General features: G+C 42.9%; 1 protein-coding gene across 1 annotated transcript in view; it reads right to left on the bottom strand.

The window, feature by feature from the left end:
* camkk1a (calcium/calmodulin-dependent protein kinase kinase 1, alpha a) overlaps positions 1 to 20,794 on the bottom strand; it is a 28,615-nt gene extending 7,821 nt beyond the window's left edge. The window contains exons 1-8 of the mRNA XM_070843534.1: positions 20,412 to 20,794; positions 15,238 to 15,285; positions 13,511 to 13,564; positions 7,592 to 7,643; positions 5,690 to 5,823; positions 3,192 to 3,228; positions 2,809 to 2,830; positions 1,400 to 1,488 (exon numbers count right to left, since the gene is read on the bottom strand). Coding sequence (XP_070699635.1) covers positions 1,400 to 1,488; positions 2,809 to 2,830; positions 3,192 to 3,228; positions 5,690 to 5,823; positions 7,592 to 7,643; positions 13,511 to 13,564; positions 15,238 to 15,285; positions 20,412 to 20,729 — 754 coding nt within the window. The 5' untranslated portion in view covers positions 20,730 to 20,794. The remainder of the gene's footprint in view (positions 1 to 1,399; positions 1,489 to 2,808; positions 2,831 to 3,191; positions 3,229 to 5,689; positions 5,824 to 7,591; positions 7,644 to 13,510; positions 13,565 to 15,237; positions 15,286 to 20,411) is intronic.
* Positions 20,795 to 21,288: the final 494 nt, after the last annotated feature.

Here is a 21,288-nt window from a genome sequence, read left to right on the forward strand (position 1 = left end):
AAGAACTAAACCTCTAGGCTGCCACAATCCATATGAATCCTGGTGATTTTGTTATTTGTGGAGCCTCGCCAGCAGCAGGGCCACAAAATGCAGAACAGACTTCAAAGAAACTGAGCCATTTGTCATGAAGTGAGATGGCCAAGTGAGACAGGACAAGAACCACCAAGCATCAATAAGGAACTGTGTGTGTGTGTGTGTGTGTGTGTGTGTAGGGGGGGCATATCCACAGCAAATTAGAGGGCTGGTCTGTCCATTAAGCCATTAACTTGGACCTAGCTGTTAACACACCAGCGGACCAGCTGCTATCCATCTAGACTCCCCATGTCTGATGCGTTCAGTATTTGAGTGTATTTTTCTTCCAAAATAAAATGTAAACACCCCAGATGATGAATTGTTGCTGTGACCATAAGAAACTGATGTGAGTGCGACCCGGCCCCTGAGAGAATCTCTCTCTCCTGTAGGATCCGTCTCCGCCTCCTGTCTGTGAGACAGGAGGCGGAGACGGATCCTAACCACGTCCAGGGGCAGCGACCACAGACTGGACATCATGGCAGCCAAAAGATGACACACTCTGTGGTAACTGTTGGACGGTGAGGCTGAGACAGAGATGTACCTCCTACTAAAGTGTCAAACATTCAATGAAATAAGGACCATTTACTTAAACTAGTCCTCCTATGTATGTGTTATTGTACAGGCCTGCTGGCCAAATTGCATTTTGTGTCTTATTTTTGATGAACATTATTGTCTCTCATAATATTAATCAGTATTTTGCACATTCCTGCCCAACTGCACAGCCTTTTCTGTATCTGTAGGTTTTATTTTTATTTAATTGCATTCTGTATTGTAAATATATTTCTATTATCTATTTATGTTTTTCCACTTGCACTACTTTCTGTGCATTGTTCTACTTCTTTATTTTTCTCTGTTTATTGCATGCGCCAAACCAAATTTCTTGTAGTGTGACAATTACTTGGCAATAAAGTTATTTCTGATTCTGAAAAAGAGGGAGCCGACTGAGGAGAATTGCATATGTTGTTTCTATGAGTCTCTGCAGCTTATTTTCAAGATGAACCTCAAAGCTCAGAGGCAGCATTGATCCCTAATCATTAGGCCCATAGCCCGGTGAAATGGATCTAGCACAGTAAATGAGGACACAGCTTGAGAAAAGCGTTTCACTGAGCAGAGGCTCGATACTGATGAGGTGGACAGCACACATGTCCAGCCGGACTCCAGGGCCAATGGAAAATGTCTTTAAAATTGAAATATATAACTGGACACTAGAAACACCCCCCAACCTGCATGCAAATCGCTAAAACCGTGCTGATTAGTTTCACCTAAAGGCTTCACAGGTGTGTTCCATAGATTCAAAGACAGGCCTCCAAATGTGTGAGGTACTTACGGTACTCTATGCCCAGGATGACATCTCTGAAGTACAACCTCGCCTGCTCTTCTGACAAGGGACTGTCTGTGGGCACTTCCATCACTGGACTGCAGAGTCACACAGTCAGGTAGTGTAGAAGACAGACAGACAGACAGACAGACAGACAGATAGATCCACAGATTAAGTGCATCACTTTCATTATTTGCACAGACATCTGATCCAAAACGTGAGGACATTCAGATACACATCAAAGCAGACATGCACGTCCCTGACAGTCAAAGTAAAGACCAAATGGTTGTTAACACACAGTGTTTTCATAAGCTTGAATAAATAATGATGATTAAATAATGATTTAAGGCCTCCTGCATCATCCTGTCTGCGCTTGTTTAGCTGTAATGACCGGCTTGCTCTACACTTTCTCCTACATTTAGTTGTTCACAAAGAAATAAACATGTAAAATATGTATTACAGCTTAAAAACACACTATAGTGTTTATTGTGTGTTATAAACCATTTATTGTTGTTTACATAGTCATATTCCTGCTAAATAGAAGGGGTAAGAAAAATGATCATATTTACAATTAATTAACTAATTCTTTAGTCTAAGAAACTAAACATTAGATAGTATAACAGACAGTTCAAAGTCAAAACTGTGTGGCTATATAAATAAATTAACTTTATTTATATATATTATAATAATTGCACTGTTGTGTACAAGTAAAGGTGGAATTACAGTTTCAGCTCATTCAGTGCCATGCCAAGTCCTTATTAGTTGCAGTAACAGTATTTGTCATAGTACTCTCACAGTAGTAAATGTAGTAGTAGCAAAAGCAGAAACAGTACTGATATTAGGAACACTTCTCTACTATTGTAACATTAGTGGTACAATAACACGCAGTGAAGTGAGAAGAGGTAGTATATCTGTTGTAATAGTCTGTGCAGTACTACTAGCTGTAGCTGTAGCAACAGAAGCAGAAACAGTCATCCAGAGGCAACAAAGAGCAATCACCTTCTGTCATTTTGAAAACTCTAACAAATACAGCACACCTTCCTGTTAAAAGGAACTTATTTATGCACATATGTGAGATTATATCAGATACATCCTCCCACCTCCATGTGCTTATAATAACAAAAGGTCTCAGATCATTAGATCATCACAAATCTTTCACGGTGTAGGAAGGAACAGCTCATGCATCAGGACCTGAAACATTTACACAGCTGACTGCTACTGGTAATAAGTGTGAAAACCTAAGAACATTATGATTCCCTTTGAAGGCTGTGTCAGCTCAGAGAAATGAAGGAGAACAGCGCACAGACCGAGGCATGGACGGAGGGACGGAGGAACGAGGAGGTGAAGAAGGAGGGAAAGACGGGACGAGCATTAAATTATTCAAAGAAATAAAAAAAAAAGGACATTTCTCTACTCACCCCTTACGCATCAGCTCAAACACTGTCAGGAGAAAGGAGAGAGAAGAATATAGGAACACATGAGACCAAACAACTCATTCATTAGTGTGACCACTGCTGCCACTGAGGCAACACCCCACCATCACATTATTCATCCACTAGAGCAGAACGTGCCACGTCAGACAAATAAAGAGTTTTACATTTCTCACTAGCAGGCGTCCTAACTGTGACCTGGAAGATTTCTGCATAATGTGAGAGCCCTGAGGTGGTCTGGAAGGAAGCGATCTGAATTATGAATAAGTTATATGAACACTTGTTGCCGACATATGTGCTGAGAGCCAAAGGCTGAAAGAGGGCAGAAAGTAGGGTGAAAGATTTGGACAAATGAAATATGTTCAGCATACCCATGTGAAGGTTGTCCTCCGCTGGATCATCCAGCACCTGCAACATTAACATAATCAGCATCAACACAGAGTTTCCATTTGAAAACCTCAAGGTCTTACATTGTAGGTAGAGGTGGGCATGACACCTGACTCCTCTTCTCGGTGCTGAGCTGACACTATGCACCAAGTCGTTTCTCCTTTACAGAGGACTGAGAAGAGCCTTAGAAGAGCACACTGTGACGACTGGCCTTGGTGCTTCAAAACTGCTTCAAAATACTTGGCCTTTTCTTTGTTCCCACATGAAGGCTGCTTGCAATTCCAGTACATTCATGGGAGCTGTAATTTAAAACGCCAGCTTGGGCAGATTCACAGCTCCGAAGTCTTCAGATTCACGGCTGGATAAACCTGCTGTGGGGGCCCGGGGCAAAGGTAAGCTGCTGGGCCCCTTTGGCCCCAGTTCCTCTCTCTCTCTGTTGAATGTGTAAGACTCTAAGAGTCGGTCTTCTTCCTCCAGTCTGATAAGTGAACTAATAAACTAAAGTGGAGGTAGAAAGAAGTGAGCTCACCAGACCCCCGAAGTTTTGACATGGAAGACGTATAAAGGACAATATCTCTGTTTCTGCTGCGATGCTTTTGTTAAGTGTACATCTCGAGTGTTATTGGAGAGCAATGTTAATCCTGTTCCTCCTGAGTTCATCCTGTTAGTTGGTTCTGTGCTTTTTTTTTTTATTTTCGCAATAGTTACATTGACTACAACAGGTGTCCCCATTGTACTAGATTTCCCATCAGTTCACAGCTCCCACAAAACGCAGGATACACAGTTCATCTGCAGCGTCGGTTTAAATACAACATCCTGGTGAATTTAAATGACATCAGCGAGGGTAAACGTCACACAGCACACACAGTGCTGGAAAAACAAGGGCTGGAAATCCCCTCTAAAGCAGCAGCAGCACTGTTTACTCCCGTCAGTTTCAGCAGGCCATGAAACTGTCAGCAGGTGAATGTTTGCTCTTACTGTCTTGCACGTGTTAGCTTAAGTAGAAACTGCTCTTTTTGCATTTTCTCCCTTTGTTGTATGTTTAAAAAGCTAGAAAGCGTAAAAGAGCTGTTGTCGTGTGTCAAGTGCAAACCATTAGTAGCCTTCTAATCTTATTTGTAGCTGTTGACTAATGCAGCGACTCAGATGCATTAAAAGGGTCACAATCTTGACTTGTGGGGAACTGACATAAACTGAGCTTGGGATCTTTAAGTGTCTACTCTCATAACAACTGCATGCCTGGGAGAGTGTGAGGCCAGTTTTACTGCCTCTTCCCAGCCGTCTGTGACAAATGACCATATCACTTTCATCAGTTTTAATCTGCTCCACTCGGCGTCTGCTTTAATGTTTCAAAACGAGAGAAAAAGTCCAGTCGTAATTAGATGGACTGGACTGCAGTCTCACAGGAATCAGCTGGAAACCCATAATGAATGTGATCCTGACCCGTGCGCGGCCCATTTATATGGATGAACAGAGAGAGATGGAGAGGAGGAGAGCAGGTTTTCCCCACTGCCCACATACACCCATTATGAGAGTGAGGGTGAGGAGAAGAGCAGGGAAGGAGGAGTGTGTGTGTGTGTGTGTGTGTGTGTGTGTGTGTGTGTGTGTGCAGCCTTCACTGCTGGAGCGAGCGCACAGGAGCACAAGTACTCGGCTTTTACTTAAAAACTTTAATATTTCCGACACACTCCCGAGCAAGCCAGACGGCTTTCCTACTGACTGACTCCCTCAGCTTTAACTCCCGACCACGGTGGCAGTGCCCCCACCATCTGGCCAAAAGTGAAAAACACTCTGATAATATCACAAGGGAGCAGAGGGTATCTTGAGTCACGTCTTGAAAATTGGCGATCATTTTTCATAAACAACCGCCTCTGTACAAACTGAAATCTCTCCATCTGTAAAGATGGACGACTCATTTTGAGAGCGTTGGCTGTCGTGAATAAGAGAGTCCATTTACAGGGTGAAAGCTTTGTTTGTCCAGAATATACCACCTATACACCGTAAATGTCTGGTGATAGAAGTGTGATAGATGTGCTGGGGGGTGAACCCATCTCATTCTCCCCACCTGCTTCCTGGCAGCACAAGGTTTGATCCACCTTTCTGGCCTGACATAAATGAATATGACATAAATACAAAGCATGAGTCAGGGAGTGCAGCAAGAAAGGTTATCTGAAAACACAGTGATAAAAGGATAATCCTGACCACAATGGATTTTAAACCTATTGTTATGTCCACAGGCTAGCATCAGAGAAGCAGTTATGAAACGACACGTCTCCCTACTGCAGGTGCAGATTCCTCTTTTATCTCCAAATACCAGCAAAACAGAAAAGTGAGTGTGGAACGAGATTCACTGAGTAGGAGTGTAGAACTACGAAATGTGTGCTGGACACTCATGTAGTGACTCTAATAGCAATGGGACTGACGCACTGGTTGGTTTCTGGGTGCAAACGGACAAACTGTTTTCTGTTAGAGACTCTCTCACCTCCACCAGCTTGACGATGTTGACATGATCCAGTTTTTTGAGGATGGCAATCTCTTGGTAGACCCTCTCCAGGGGTCCTAAGATTTTGGGCTGCTCTCCTTGTGCTGCCTTGGGTCCTCTTGGAGGTGGGCGACCTGCGGACCACCACACAGACCACACACACTGGGTTACTGAAGGATTCATTTGATCATAATGGGTACTGACAACGAGACAGGTGCAGGCTCTCCACCATGTAAGACAAATTTGAGCATCACATAACATGACGGATGAGCACGTAGCACGGTGACCTGTGACGGTGTTCTGCCGTGTTGTGGCCGTAGTCTTGTGGGTGTAACTATGTGTAGTCACTGTGTGTGTGCTTGGCATCAGTGACTGTCAGTGACCGGACTACGGCTCCGCTCCATCAGCGCAGTGTTGGCACACCGCACTGCAGATGCTTAAGTATGAACAGACATCTCCTGCCCTCCCACCTCCATCTGCAGACAGCACGAGCAACACACACAGTGTATTGACTGAGTGATTGACAGTGGACCCCCCCCCACCCCCCCCACTCTCATTAGCATCAAATCCAGTGTCCCACCCTCTGTCTATAAAACCTGGCTATCCTTTCTTACTACACCTCATGAGGCTATGCAGTATACAAATACATAGATGTATGTCTGCTCCACCCTCAGAGATATAATTTCAGATGCATGCTTTAATCTGGATAGAAACATCTAACCCCTAAATGTGAGTGTGATCGTCTGTCTACATGTCCAGGGTGAGCCCTGGTCCAGCCTCCCCCTGACCCTTAATGGGATAAGTGGTATAAATACAGGAAGCTGTGGAAGTGTCCTAAACAAGAGTTAAAGAATACGTTCCTAAATATAATTAGACCAACTTTAAACACAATAACACTTGAAGAAAAAGAGATCTTCCGTTTAAAGGAGCAGACACACACTACAAAAGATGGTTGTATTAAGTTACATGCTAAGAAGTGTTTTTCATCAGCTCTACATTCTCTATGCGTATTTGTCTTTTGCTGTCACGGTTTTGAAACCTGGTCCCGTCTGCATGAGAAATAATTTCTTGCAATGACCTGCAATCAAGTGCAGATGATTAAACCTCTCTTACAGCTGATAAATGCTGTCATTTACTAGCATACAACCAAACAGCACACTGGGTTTCTAACTGTCATTGTGCTTTTTCCTCGTTAACATCCTTTACAGAAATACGGACCGTGAATTGTGTGCGTGTCTACACGACCAAATATATCTCATCCAACGGTTTAGGTCGTTTGTAGTATGGCTCCTCCTGTCCTCATTGTGAGGAACCTGATGTGCTGCTATCAAACACTGATGTGCTGGTCTGAAGTTGAGCCTGAAAGGCTTCCTGTGAGTTTCTCTGGTATTAAACGGAGGTATTACTGTAACTGTAATGCATTAGAGCCTGAAACCTGCATTCTTTCTAATGGACAGCAGGGTACGACTCTACTGATTGCAGGAGGAAGTCAGAATGAATGAATCTATGGCAAAACAAGTCAACTTTTGCTTGATTTATTACCTCAGTAAACTGTTTCCTAATGAGTTTATGGTCTCAATTGTTAGTTTCAAGTTCATTTAGTCAATTTTGGTCCCATTTAGCTGATATGCTTTAAGGCAGGACTACCTTGTTACTAACCAATCAGAGGTGGTCTTTGTGGAATGGCCCATGGGTGACGTCATGGTGGCATCTTCCACTTCTTATATACCGTCTATCTATATGTGGCTTATTTCCTTTATATTATTTATTTTGTTGCTGCATTTAAGTTGAGATTACCCATTAATACAGTCACAGATGCACCGTAAAGGATGATTGATTTGCTGAAAACGATGGACAAACTTTTCTAGTTTGATAAAACAATGAGAACAGAGTGGGACTTACGTGGAAAACCGCACTGCTTCATTAACTTCTTTTTGGACACCACCTTCATGGCCTGGGAAATTGGACAATGACAATTTTGTGTATCATACAGTATGTTCACATACAGTTATCAGAAAAAATAAGCCTTAAAAACAGTTGATCAATAAGGTATTAATAGCTTATGTGAACTTTAAACAACAGCTGCAAGCAGGTATACCAATAAACTGAATAAAGACGAAAACACCTTGAAGATTTAACTAGAAACACTGTTGCTGATACGACCTTCTGCAGCGTCCTAGCATGAGCCTTCTCTGAAGCTCGACTTATTGAGTCAATGGAATTGTTATCTCTGTTATTATCCTTTGTAAAAGGTCAGGAGAGGATCTGAACAGATAAGTCTCGGGCAACTGAGTCTTTCATGGAAAAGAGCATCTACTGGCTTTTTAAGGACAACTGTGTGTGTGTGTGTGTGTGTGGCTGTGGCTGTGTGTGTGTGTGTGTGTGAGAGAGAGAGGGGAACAAACACAACTCATAATGAGGCCTCATTACGAGGAATGTATTAAAGAAGGAAGAGAAAGTAAAAACCATTAAGTGCATGTCAGACATTTCTCCAAAACACTAGAGTCACAGTGTCAGTGTCAGTTATGATAAGGTGGAATATTTGCTTCTACCTCAACACCAGAAACGTCTCGGTGATGTACAGCTCAGTCGTTTCTTTTAAAACTGTGGTCGCCATGGCTATGACTTAGCAGAGACCAGGTTTAGCTAGAAAGCACATGTGTGCAGCCTGTGTGTGTGTGTGTGTGTGTGTGTGTGTGTGTGTGTGTGTGTGTGGAAGGGTGATTAATGTCTCAGCCATCAGTCATCAAACAGTTAAAAATGGTAACAGCAAACAGCAACAGTCAGAGTTATTGTCAGTATCACCACACAGGCACCCTGACAGTCACACTGTTAATGACTGTAGCAGAGTTCATTACAGAATCTGGGACTGATGGTGGAGCTCCAGAAAACAGCTGCAGTCTGAAAAGCTAAATGTTGATTGTGGAGGCAGGTGTAGGTGCAGCTTTGCAGTTCAATGAAAATATTTCACCAAATATGAAATGGGGAATGATTTTATTTTAAGTATGGCAAAAACTGAAAAACATGATTTAAAAGACACGCTCAAAAGGTAATGGTAGTTCAGGAAAAGACCAGCCCTTGTGACTGTGTGCTAAGGAGGTACTGATGAGTGGTGTGTTGTGTTGATCAAATGCAGCCAAAAGCACCACAGCAAATATATATTTTGTAAGAAGTGGAACATAAAAAGATTTTGTATGATTTCAGTCACCATATTGTTCCCTCACTGAGCCACTCTGCCTTTTGTGAATTCTTCAGCACTCTAATCTGCAGACAAATAAGTCTTTGTTTGTTATGAGACAAGCAAAGAAAGACTTCTGCGCTGCGGCTTAAGTTTGCTCAGAGACGAAAATCAAAAATATTACACCCAAGAAATGAAGCTGAGTGAGTTTACATTTACTGAACATCTACATAAAGGCTGGATTGACCTCCTAAGAGGCCCCAGAGCAAGAAGAAGACGTGGGCCCTTGTTGACCTATTATTGTGTGTCAATTACACTGTGATAATCTGAGTAAACACAATTTCATATTGGAATATGCACCATGTACACGTTATATGAACTGAATCCACCGAAAGGCCTTACAATTAAACACCAAACATTGAATTATCTGTTTACAGTGCAGCCAAACAAATCCACATTCTTTTGATTAAGATGTTGTAATATCTAACACCAAAACTACAGATTCTGAAAATGACCATGTTCTGTAGATGTATTTTGATGTGCCGTCTGTGCTAACCACTGTGCTAAATACATTGTGCTTCCTCCCACAGCTTCACAAGAGAAGCCACCCCATGTTTCACCAATTGAGCTCTTTTAATGCAGCAGCAGTACTAAATGTTTGGTTTGAATTAGCAGCAATTAAAAAAGAGTAAACATAGAAATAGAATAACAAAGAGTAACGCTGGATCACATGCAGCCTTGGCTCCTGGGAATCCAGTGTGTGTAATTTGGCAATCTGAATCCAGTGTGGGAATGGTGGACCCCGCCACTAACAATGAAACTACTGTATATGTAGAGAGAGAACAGCCACTGCTTAAAATACTGACCAGTCACAAAAGGAAATTTAAGGTGATGGAAATCTTATGGATTATAATTTTGAGCCGTTTACATTTTCAGTTTATGTTGTGCTTCAACCAACCATAGGTGCAACTAATCAAATTAGCATAAGCTTATTGCCTCATAGTGAACTTGGGACTTTTGGGGACCCTGATGTAATGGGCACAGGAGCAGTCTGCTGCTCTGCCCATCTTCCCAGCTGTATTGGTGATGCAGCACTGACAGACAGAAGAAACAAAGACAAGTATCCTCCATAGAGTAAACCAGGGAGAAAACCTCTCTTGTGCACACAGCCATGATGATGCCAAGATGACTTCTATCAAGCAAATGAAATAGAAGTAAAAACTCTGCTCCTGGTTCTGCAGAACACTTCTGCTAATAATTAGCTCTTAAAATGAATCACTCCACCATTTTGAAATATGAGCTGCATGAATTAGGCTTACTTTGGCCCGCTGAGGCCGATAGCCTGCTTGATTGGCAAGCATTACAACTGGATGGCTGCCAATCATGTCGTGAGCATGGTAATTACAAACACAGGACTCAAGGACCTGCAGGAATCTGCTGATGTGTTGGACAGTAAAACCTGGTTTACAACACTCGGACAAGATAACGCTGGTAAGAGGGAGTCATATTGTTTTATTTTCACCTGGTGGTTGTTAAGTAAGAAACTGTGCCATTTTCATTCAGCAAAATCTGACCGCTGCTGCTTGAGCAACATGAATATTCATTGGCCTTTTCCTTCAGATGTTGATGCAACAACTTAAAACAACAACAAAAGTGTTTCACTTTTCATCATAACCTTCATCATCTTATTATATCTTTTCTTTTCAAGCTCATGGGGACCAGGTAAATACTGGTGAACTACTAGAGTCTACAGGAGCCTCTTCTGTTTAGATACTATCTTTCCTGTGGACGGTATTTGTGTGTGTGTGATAATGCTCGTCCATATTGAACGTGGGCTCATGCTGCAGATGCTCTGCATGCAATAATCCAATGACTTTTGTGTGAAACCAACTACGATTGCCAGGAAATAGAATCACCCTTCCATGTCGTCATTACTCATCTCCTCTTCTCCTGATTGCCGTCTTTGTTATTTCAGATGTGTCTGTCATTTGTGCCAGCCTGCAATAACCCACAGTCTGTCCCGGAAGGTAACATTTTCCATCAGTGTCAACAAATCGGCATCAAACACGACAATGCTTCCACACACAGCAGAAACAAAGACGCAAACTAGGAAACTAAATGTAGACACACGTCCAGCAAACATGTAGGCTGTTTATGCTTACACACACACACACAAAGAAATACTGGAGGCAGATAGGACAGATTGAAGAGGGAGTTCTATTGGACATATCTTAATCCACATTTGTCATTTTCAGGAGCCTGTGGTTTGTGATTCTGACAAAAAGAAAAACCCTGAGGCTCCTTTTGCACCTTGACTCTATATCTATACTGCCACACTAGAAAATATGTTTGTGTACACTGTTAATATGTTTTGCTCATTCTTTTTTGAAGGGAAACATTTTTTGAAGGCCACCTTTTCTCCTAGCGTGGGCAGAGCTGGAGTGATGTACCATGCACCAGTCACAGGGAGGAGGACAGAGTGGATGGTGGGTGTACAAAGCAGAGGACCTTACTCTGGTCTCCATCCAAAAGTAGCATACATTTTAACCAAATTTCCAGAAAAAACCTGCAAAAGAACGTGTTGACTAGCAGGTGTCATGCATTCATTTAAGGAAGGTTACAGTCTCCTCATCACTCCACGCAGTTCTGATGCTTTTGTCACGAAAAATGTACATTACGATTTCGGCACCAACATTTAAACCTTTTTTTGGCCAGCATTTCCACTCAGGTTTGTAATAAGCAAATTGATTGCGGTCTTATTTTAACGTGCTATGTGTTGTTGAAACTGTTTAAATAGAACAATGACATCCGAACTGGCATGGCTGATTAGCACTGTGGCTCTGTGTCTACACTGGAAGCAACCCCAAGGTCCTCTTGTGGAACTGAGCAGTAAACAGCTCTCTGGGAATCAAAATATGTGTGATTGGCTCTTAACTGGTTGTCGCTCGCATTGCATGACAGGATATTTGCACGAAGTTGAGCCTCTCACGACGACACCACGTTAGTGCCAAGAACAGCAGTCTATCACTGTCCCAGCTTTTGGCATAGGCCAATGAGTCTGAGTTTGAAAAAATAATCAATCAGCTTCCTAACTGCCAACTTATTTAAAGCCCTACACTTCCAGCTATTAATGCAGGTTTTTTCTTAACTATTCTAAGTCTCAAATGATCGTAATGAATAAAGTGAACATGTTGTGTTTTGTGTTTCAAGTCATTGTTGACTCTGTATGGGAAACCGAAAGGGTCACAATTGTGTCAAAATCCCCTTCATTTCGAGTAATTGTAAATGCCACCCGACATTTATAATGCTTAAAAAAGAAAGTAAGTTGTTCTTCCAAAGATAAATGAGAAGATTTGAACTATTGTCTCGTGGACACACTGAGTATTTTTTGTTTAAAGTTTACAGAACAATTCATCAATTAAAATTCCAAACTATACTACAGTGTATGTATGATAGAAAATGATTGAGAATAAAGATGCAATAAAGAGATATAATATCATTGCTGCAGAACATAGTTATCCCTCAATTGAGTGACAATCTTAACCATCGGCGTGAGAAGCTGTTGTTATATCCATTACACTACAGAGCCAGATGCATGCTGACACAACCACGTGCTTACATAACGCCTGACGGCAGCTGGCGTTTATGCAACGCCTGGCAGCGTTTAGAACACCATTTAGAAACATGTGGCGTTTACTTACTTAAAACACTGGGGAAATGGAGATGAATTTATGACCCTTTCGGCTTTCCACATTTCCAATATTAAACCAAGACTGCGATCTATCTCTAACCTTTACTAACAACGTTTAATCACACTTTAGATGCTGGAAAACATTCCGCCACTTGCCAGATACAAAAGCTAACATTGCCTCATTAAGTTGATAAAAGCACAACAGCACACAACTTCTAGGAGACAGAGTTGTAAACTGCTGCATATCTGAGCAGCTCTGCAGCTCTGTATCATTTGAAGTTGCATGTGTTCTAATATTTCACTTGTCGTATAGGGCTCGTCTGCGTCCTTACATAAACTCCTGTTGTTTGCCATTCTGTTCCAGCTCCCATTTTAATATTGCGTTGTGCTTAGCTCCTACTGGCTCCGGTTCAAAAGTACATCTTAAACCCATCCAGTCTTGGCAGCTTTAATCAACATGACTCATCCAAACACTCTCATTGTTGTTACTGTACGGGGCAGCTTAGCTATGTTCAAACATAAAACAGCTTACATTTGGAGGGGCAGAGTTTGCAGAGCTTTCACAGGAACAAATCACCTTGATGGAAACGCCTAAAACGACCTCATCCCATATCCAGATTTTCCCTTGTGAACTGACCTCAAAGCAGCTAAACAATACACAAAGCAACAGCAGCACTGCTTTGAAAATAGATTATAGAGTCTTGGATGCACTTCCAGTGGCACCAGAGGCCACTTTCATGTCCAAATTCCCTCCAAGGCAACTGATGCAGTTTGAAGGCAGCTTGACAAAAAAAAAAATCAATAGTACCAGTGAGATCCTGTATAGTTCTATCTCTAGACAATACAGGCTGAGAAGTTTGATGAAAACCCAAAGAAGAACTACGTCTGTGCTGCATTTCACTTGTTCATCAGGCTGCTGGAATGAAAAAATTCCAAAAGTGCATTGACTTACATAATGTTTGTCATCGTCCTCATTGTAGGCAAGCTTGACCACACCATAGGAGCCCTGCAACGCACAACAAAGACATTCATTTTTCATGTTTGGGCCCACTTGTACACAGCTACTCAGAATTCAGTGGCAATTTCATGCTATACCCAATGTTTGTGGCTCAGCTCTACATTAAAGCAAAGTGGGTCATCAACAGAACTGGTGAGGGATTCGGTCGAGATTCCTGAAGCATTGCTATGAGAACAGACGGCAGCACCATCCTGACAGAATGTTTTGAAGGCAGCACCGTATCCGCTTGAAGACAACATTTTTATTCTTTGGCAGCACAGAATGGCTCCTCCCACACACACACACACACACACCCCTAAGATGTGTGTAACTCTACCCTTGCATGGTTTCTTCTCTGATAAGTGGAAACAAGTAGCCTGACAAAACTGCATGAAAAGCTGATCCAACATTCACAGAAATTAAATAAAATGAGATGCTGCCAAATTGGCCAGCTGGCCACTGGTGGAAGAAGTATTCAGATCCTTTATCCAAGTAAAAGTACTAATACCACGTAGCCTACTGAAGTAGATCTATGTACTTAGATTCCTGCCTGATCATAAATGATGCAGGATTTATTCATCCTTTGAAGACATTGGTCTTATGGGCAACAAGCCATCTGTAGGCTTTAGTCACCATGCAAGAATCTGAATTAGATGCATTTGCTAAAGATGCTGGTCTAAGAACACACCTTTTAGCACCTGCCTGGCCCTGTCCTGTAACTTCACCCTTCAGGTTTTCAGTTTCTCTTGTTGCTGCCACAATGATTTTCCCTCAAGTGCCTTGAGTCGATCTAGCATGCTGTCAGAGTCAGTACTGAGGTTAGCACTCTATAGTATGTTGCAGCACAGCTTGTCTTCTGTAAAACTTGTAATGTTTTAGCTTAGCTCTAATTCTTAAAACACATTTTGAGTTTCAGCATTTTGCTTTTTATTTCATCCTCCTTACGATATCAACTGAGACATTTTTATTTTGTTAGCCATGTCTAACAAAGCCTTGGGATGTAAACCTGGTCTGCTGGTCGCTGTGTTGACCACTTCAGTCCAGACGGTGGTATTTCTATTGGATGGATATTGAAGCCAAAACATCTCAGATCCACATCTTGTGCTGTTGATATCTTTTGGGGCCAAAGTCTACCTAGTGGTGATCAGGGCTGGAGCTGAGATGTTGAGGTCCGTCCCCTACACCCGCCCAACTTAATCACATGTTAGGATTAGCTGTTAATTATGATGTCAACTAACTAATTAAAACTAATCAGAACATTTGAACATACACTAGCATAATAAGAACTACCTTAAATGACAGCAGTCATCTCTGGAAACAATTAATTTGACATGTACTTATGTACTTACATTCTTTAGTTTGGCCCATGTCCCAACTGTTAGCATGGAGGGGGCAGTCTTTATGACTTATACTACACAAGGGGACGATGGAGAGGTTTTTGTCATGTCGTTATGAGAACTGGATGTCGGACTGTCCCTCAGCCTTGCTTCCAGTTTTACCTGGTGGCCACTTGTGGCCCAGCGAGCATTTTCCCCTGAGGCCACTGTTGTAAAGGAGACATCTGTAAAACTGTTGACTGGACACCTTCAGCTATAAACGCAGTCAGTTATTACTCTTTGGTGCTCTTTTCAGCACTGAGGGAGACAATCTTAACAAAAAGGCAAACTGAACACAAGACTCACCTTTCCAATCTCACTCTTCAGCTTATACTGGTTCAACTGGATGCAGTCCTGTGAGGAGGCAGAAAAGATGTGGACGTGAGGATCAGAGAGAATTCATCATCTAAAGCAAAGAGAAACAGGGCCGTCTTTGGTAGAGGAACAAAACGTCCCCGCTGTGTTTGTACATGTGGTGAAAGTCATTTATTTCTGAGGTGTAGGTAACGATGCAGTCTGTAGTTTCTGTTTACTGTCTGCAAATCCATTAGAGTGCTACTGCCTAAATGGCTGATTTGCTGTTCCATAGCAACCACTGCTACAGCACAGAGTCAGCCAGGGGCATGGCAGAGGAGAGCAGACCACGGCAGGACAGAGAGAGGTGGGGGGGTTTGGTCGGGGGGAGTATTTCCCAGACAGCAAAGTCAATGAGCAGAAAGTGAGCAGTGATGCAAGAGTGAAAAGGAAAATGGAGAAAATGGATTGGAAGCAGTTCTCTCATTACAGTTGGGTAGGGGGGGGGGGATTGGCTTGGTGTGTGTGTGTGTGTGTGCGCGTGTGTGTGTATGTGTGCGTGTGTGTGTGTGTGTGTGCGTGTGTGTGTGCGTGCTGGACCACTGCCTGAGGCTTGACACTGTTTACAGGATCGGAGGAGGTCGAAGAACACAGATGTAACAAAACAGAAAGTACGGCACCAACTCAGAGGTATTTTTGAAAATCTGACATTATATAGTGGGTTACATAATATGCTGGTTATGCAGCTCATACTGAGCTTGCTGTCGGTGCTGCAGGCGATGTGAGGATTGTGCATTGGATGGTTGTGCACTGTAGGGTATGATGGTGTGAAGAACAGTGGGCAGGGATTATGACAAAGGGTGAGAGATCGAATAGAAGATAGGGCTTTGGTAGATGAAGCAAGCAGTGAAACTTTGAAAAGGATTGCTTTGATTGGTTGGGGAGAGATAAAGAGAGTAAAGAAAATAGGGCGGTGAAGGATAAAGGGAAAGGCAAATGAGGAGAATCCAAAGAAAAGAGCTGTAGGAGGGATTGTATGAAAGTACTTGCATTGGGTTCACAGTTTGCCGGCACATGCTCAGTGGGCACTGCACTGCAGCTGATGCCGTCAGGACTAATGGATGAAGAGGGCCGTGCAGAGAGCCTTAAATACATCTGCCACACACGGCCACGCACGCACACATCTTTAGAGGGCTCTTGAAGTTATGCTGTCACGTTAGACTGTTCCTTTACATTAACAGTGCTGCCCCACTGTCTTCCCTTGGTATGCAACACACCCAGCCCCTCCTCACATCTCCCCCATTGTGTCTGATCTGTACCAAACTCTCTCCATCCATTACTCAGCAACTGATCGATATCAGCGAATAGCAAATAGATCACCGCTGCTTTCATAATCAGTGACCATGCATTTCATTCTCATGATGAGTAATGAGCGTTGTCTGCCTCAGGAAGTGTGTGATAAAAATGGAGCTTGTGTTTGATAGTATTTAAGTGTGAATTTCCTGGTCCAATAGAATGGTAGAATGGCTCCAGCAAAATGAGACCATTGCAGAAGAAGATGGTCAAAGATGGTTAACTCTGGGTTGTTGGTGCAACTGGAAGAAAGGAAAACAGGAGCGATGACTTCACTTTAAACACACACAGCCTCAGCTCTGTATGTGTGTCCGCTACCAACTACTGCTGTGCTTGACAAGGCTGCAGATAAGCACCATTTACTGTACTAATGCACTGTGCAGAACAAAAGACGGTAACATTAGTCTTTGCTCAAGGGGCTGCCAAACTTACTCATTTTGAAATTTCTCCTGCTGCTAATCTTATGCCTATCAGACGTACACAACTGTTTGCACAGTTAACACAGAAAATTCACTGGCATATCCATTTCCTCCATCATCACGGCCATTTCTATTCCTGACTAAGCAAACGAAGAAAGTATTTCACTTTAATGCATTTTGGTGGAAAGAAGCTGTGGGCTCTGATTACATCTCTCTTTCAGTCTCTGACCATGAATACAAATAACAGCAGGATGAGGAGATGCTCATCCACAGAAGACCATTTTGCAAAATGAGCCCAAGAGTCCTCACAGAGTTATTAGTAAGCATGGACATGTTCAGTATCCTGTTGATGGACATTTGGTGTGTAGGTCTTATTTCCAGATCTGTAACACAACACTCACATGACCATGTGTACAGTTAAAGCATTACTGGATGATATAATTGTTCTTCCTGTCTTTACTGGCCCTAAAGAAGAAGAAGAAGTCCCTTTGTAAAGCGATGTTACAGTAATAAGACGAGGGGAGGAATATGGTGTTTGAAAATTGGTACTAAATATATTTTTTTAAAGAAAGTTTGTGTATCCGTCCTTGTTCTCCATGAAAGTTTGAGGTTGAGGTTTTCACAGATCCCTGTGATTAAATGAAATGTAAAATGACTGTATGTAATAACCCAACAAGTCAATGAAAAGACCTACCTGCCTACATGCATGCAAGCTGCAAATGCGCCCACTGTGCATGACCAGAGTCATCTTAGAATGGTGGAGAAAGTGCGACCAAAATTCAAATTAGGGCTCAGCAACAGACCGTGGTGAGTTACCACCACGAAGCACACACCCACTGAGCGGAAGGACGAGAGAGAGCTGCATGAGGCAGGCTCTCGTTTAGTGTGTTAACCATACATGGAGCTAACCCGTTAGCTCAGCCTCAGTTTGTGACAGCTGTTTTGCTTGTGTTTATATGCTTATGGCATTTAACAGAGTTGTGTATTTGTACTGACAAACTAAGAGAGGCTATCAGTCAGTGCGTGTGCACAGAGCAAACACCAGGTTTTCTCATCACTGTCATGGACTCGTCCTCCAGCAGTAACGCTCTCCGTGTAGGAAGGCGAACATTTAACACCGTATTTTTCTGGATTTTGTTCATCTTTACTGTAACCCACAAAACAGAAGAATACATGGGTTGTAAAATGCATCCCGATTCCCAAAAGGACAGAAGATTATACACTGTATGTGTACAAAATAGAGTGAAAGACAATGACAAATGTGATGAGAAAGTCAGGGGGGAACTCCTGCAACACATAGAGGGAAAACAAAAGGAGTAATGAGCTGCTGTGTTTTATCACATAAGCTACACACACAGTATTTCCTTATGAGCCTCCCACACAGAAACTGACACCAAGTATGAAAACATACATACATACATTTTATACATGTTCCCTTTGTGTTAGCTGATGCTTTGAGGAGCAGTGAAGAAACTCAAAATATTAGTCATAAGTGGTGTTTGTGCAAGCAAGACATGTTTCTGTGTGTGTGTGTGTGTGTGTGTGTCTCTGTTTGCTGTGTCATACTGTAAATCCACAGAGAGCAGGGAAATATAAGCAACAGGAGTCCCTTTTATGGTTCAGTGCGAGAGCTGCAACTCCATTTTCAGATAGGAAAGGACACGATGACAGGTCTGTGAGTCTGTGGCAGCAGTCTGTTAAATTCAGAAGGGTTCCATATCCTGGCAGATGTCATACATTTTTAATGTTCACTCTGAATTGGAAAAAGTCAGAGGAAAATGGAGATTCACCCACAGCTACACAATACTCCTTTCATGGGTGAGCACAAACAGATGCATGCATGTTTTCAGCTGCATCGGTTTATGTTACATAAACAATGACATTTATTATTTAGAAGCCAGTTATCACCATCCCCGCAGCAAACATGGTAAATATGCTTTTTCACTTTCTCGCTGGGAGTTTGAAGATTGACATTTCTTCCATGTCTATGCTATGTCTAAGCTTAGCATAGCACAAAAGCTAGCTGGCTTTGTCCAAAGGTTACAAATCAGCCTACCAACACCTCTAAAGCGTACTAATTCACTCATTATTTCTTATTTGTTTACTCCATACAAAAAGCCAAATGTAAAAACACTACAACAGACTCAGGACACTTTGCGGTCATAAAGGAGGTTGCAGTACTACGTACAGGACTATTTCTTCATGGGTGTCTTAACAGAGTTTCCTCAGGTTACCTCACCGTGGATTTCTTAATTACTGAGCTTTAGAAGTGCGAGTGGGTGGATTCTGCTACCTGCATGGGGTTAGTGACATGACACAATAGCGGCGTCAATCTTCTCATCCAACTCTCTGCATGACAGCAAACTGTCAATCTATGTCTCTAAGGATGATGAATCAGGGAGATTCAAGGCTTGACTCTGTACATTTCTCTACCAATTGTGCAATAACAAATATCAGAAATACAACAAGCATGTGAAGTCTCCAGCATAATAGCCAGCCAGGGGAAAGCCTGGGGATGAGCGGTGGGTGTGTAACTTCACCTGAGCGGTCTGTATCTAAACCTGCAGTGTGTAAAACACAATATAAGGTGTAAGATATTAGCTGTCACATGTGTTGTATCGTATTTCTTCCAATTTATACGAACAGACATGTACATACAGGATATGCTCCACATGATTACCATGGCCGCTTCCTGCTCCCACCCCCACCCCTCACTTCTTTTCTGATGTATCCAGCAGCACGATGATGGTCAGAAAGCATTTCATGTCTGTGAGATGAAACAGTCAGAAGTGAAGTTCTCGTGTCAAAGCCTCCACGAGAGCACAATGCTCTCACACATCATAACGACACACAGCGCAGAGCGGGGAGCACCATATAAGCTGCACACCCCTGACAGAAGCTACGATAATGATGCATTAACATAAATCAGCTATTACACAGAGGAATGCTTCCACGATGGCTGCTAATGGGAGACTTATCTACACCCTACTCGCCCTTCCATCTTCCTGTCATGTTGTCCACTGGCCCTCTGCTCCTCTTTCTTTGATCACAGTGCAGAGATATTAGGCTCGGCGCTTGTACCCAGCTATGGCTGTTCCCTGTTCTCATATGCACAATGGAGCCGCTTCCCTCTGTTGGTGTTTCACTCCCTGCTATGGTACCACCTGTCACACCCAACTGCAGAAATTCATGTTAGCAAATGTCCAAATCAGAGGACTGCAGATGAAGGAATTTTTTGAAGGCGTTTCAGGTGGAAGATTCAAACTTTTGGATTTTTATTGAACATTGTGGTCAGCATTTGCTTTAAATAGTTTCTATTCCTGTCAAACACATTGACACTGCCGTCGGTGGAAAACCGACAATGCCTTTTCAATAATTAATAATGATAATAATGAATAAAAAAGTCTTCCTCACCTGAGAGTCTGATATGGACACACGTTTACACTCCACAGTGGGCCTGCGAGCCACACGGGGGGAGATGTGTGCGTAGCCTCCCCCGGAGCCTGACGACAGGTAAGTGCCCCTCTCCTGCAGCGACAACTTCCTCCCGGTCAGGTGAGGCCGCACCGGTTGAGTCCTCTTAGCCTGAGACCCACCGTTCCTCACGCCGTTGGCGGCTGAGCCGTCCGAGTCTTTAGTCGTCATGGCGGCCATGGTGCCCGTGAGACCGCTGGTCTGTTTGTCAGAGTCCGGGTCCAGCCTGTCACAGCCGGGGGTGCTGCTCATGGCCATGGCGGGGTGGGAAGGTGGACGCAGTGCAGGAGCAGGTGGTGGGGAGAGCGCTGGAGAGTGTCCACCAGCATCAACGTGACCGGGGCCAGCCTGTGGTCACAGCGCTCAGGGTCTCACCAGAGCTGGAGAGACAGGAGAGAGACTGTGAGCTCAGTCAGCTACAGCAAGAGGAGTCAGTCTACGGTTATCTGGATCAAGAGAATCTTGATTTATCATATAGGAAAGATAAATGTGTGTATCAAATTCTCTGTAAACTATTGTCTAGTTGTTGAGACACTGAACAGGAAACCACAAATATCCACCTGCTGGTAGTGCTAGAGGAAAGGTAAAGTGATTACCAGAGGGCCCATGCTCGCTCTGGGGACCACAAACATCATCTATTGAATAGTTGACATACTGTGTGTCGTCTAATAAAATGAAATAGTATAATAGATATTGTGATGCTAGACCACTTATTATGATGACATATATTTCATATCTCACTCTTTATGGAAATATTTTTCCTCATTTGGACGATGCTTTGCATTCTTACGCACGGCACGAATGAATGATGCCGGCA

This window comes from Pempheris klunzingeri, chromosome 14 (genome assembly GCF_042242105.1).
Source record: "Pempheris klunzingeri isolate RE-2024b chromosome 14, fPemKlu1.hap1, whole genome shotgun sequence".
NCBI lineage: Eukaryota > Metazoa > Chordata > Actinopteri > Acropomatiformes > Pempheridae > Pempheris > Pempheris klunzingeri.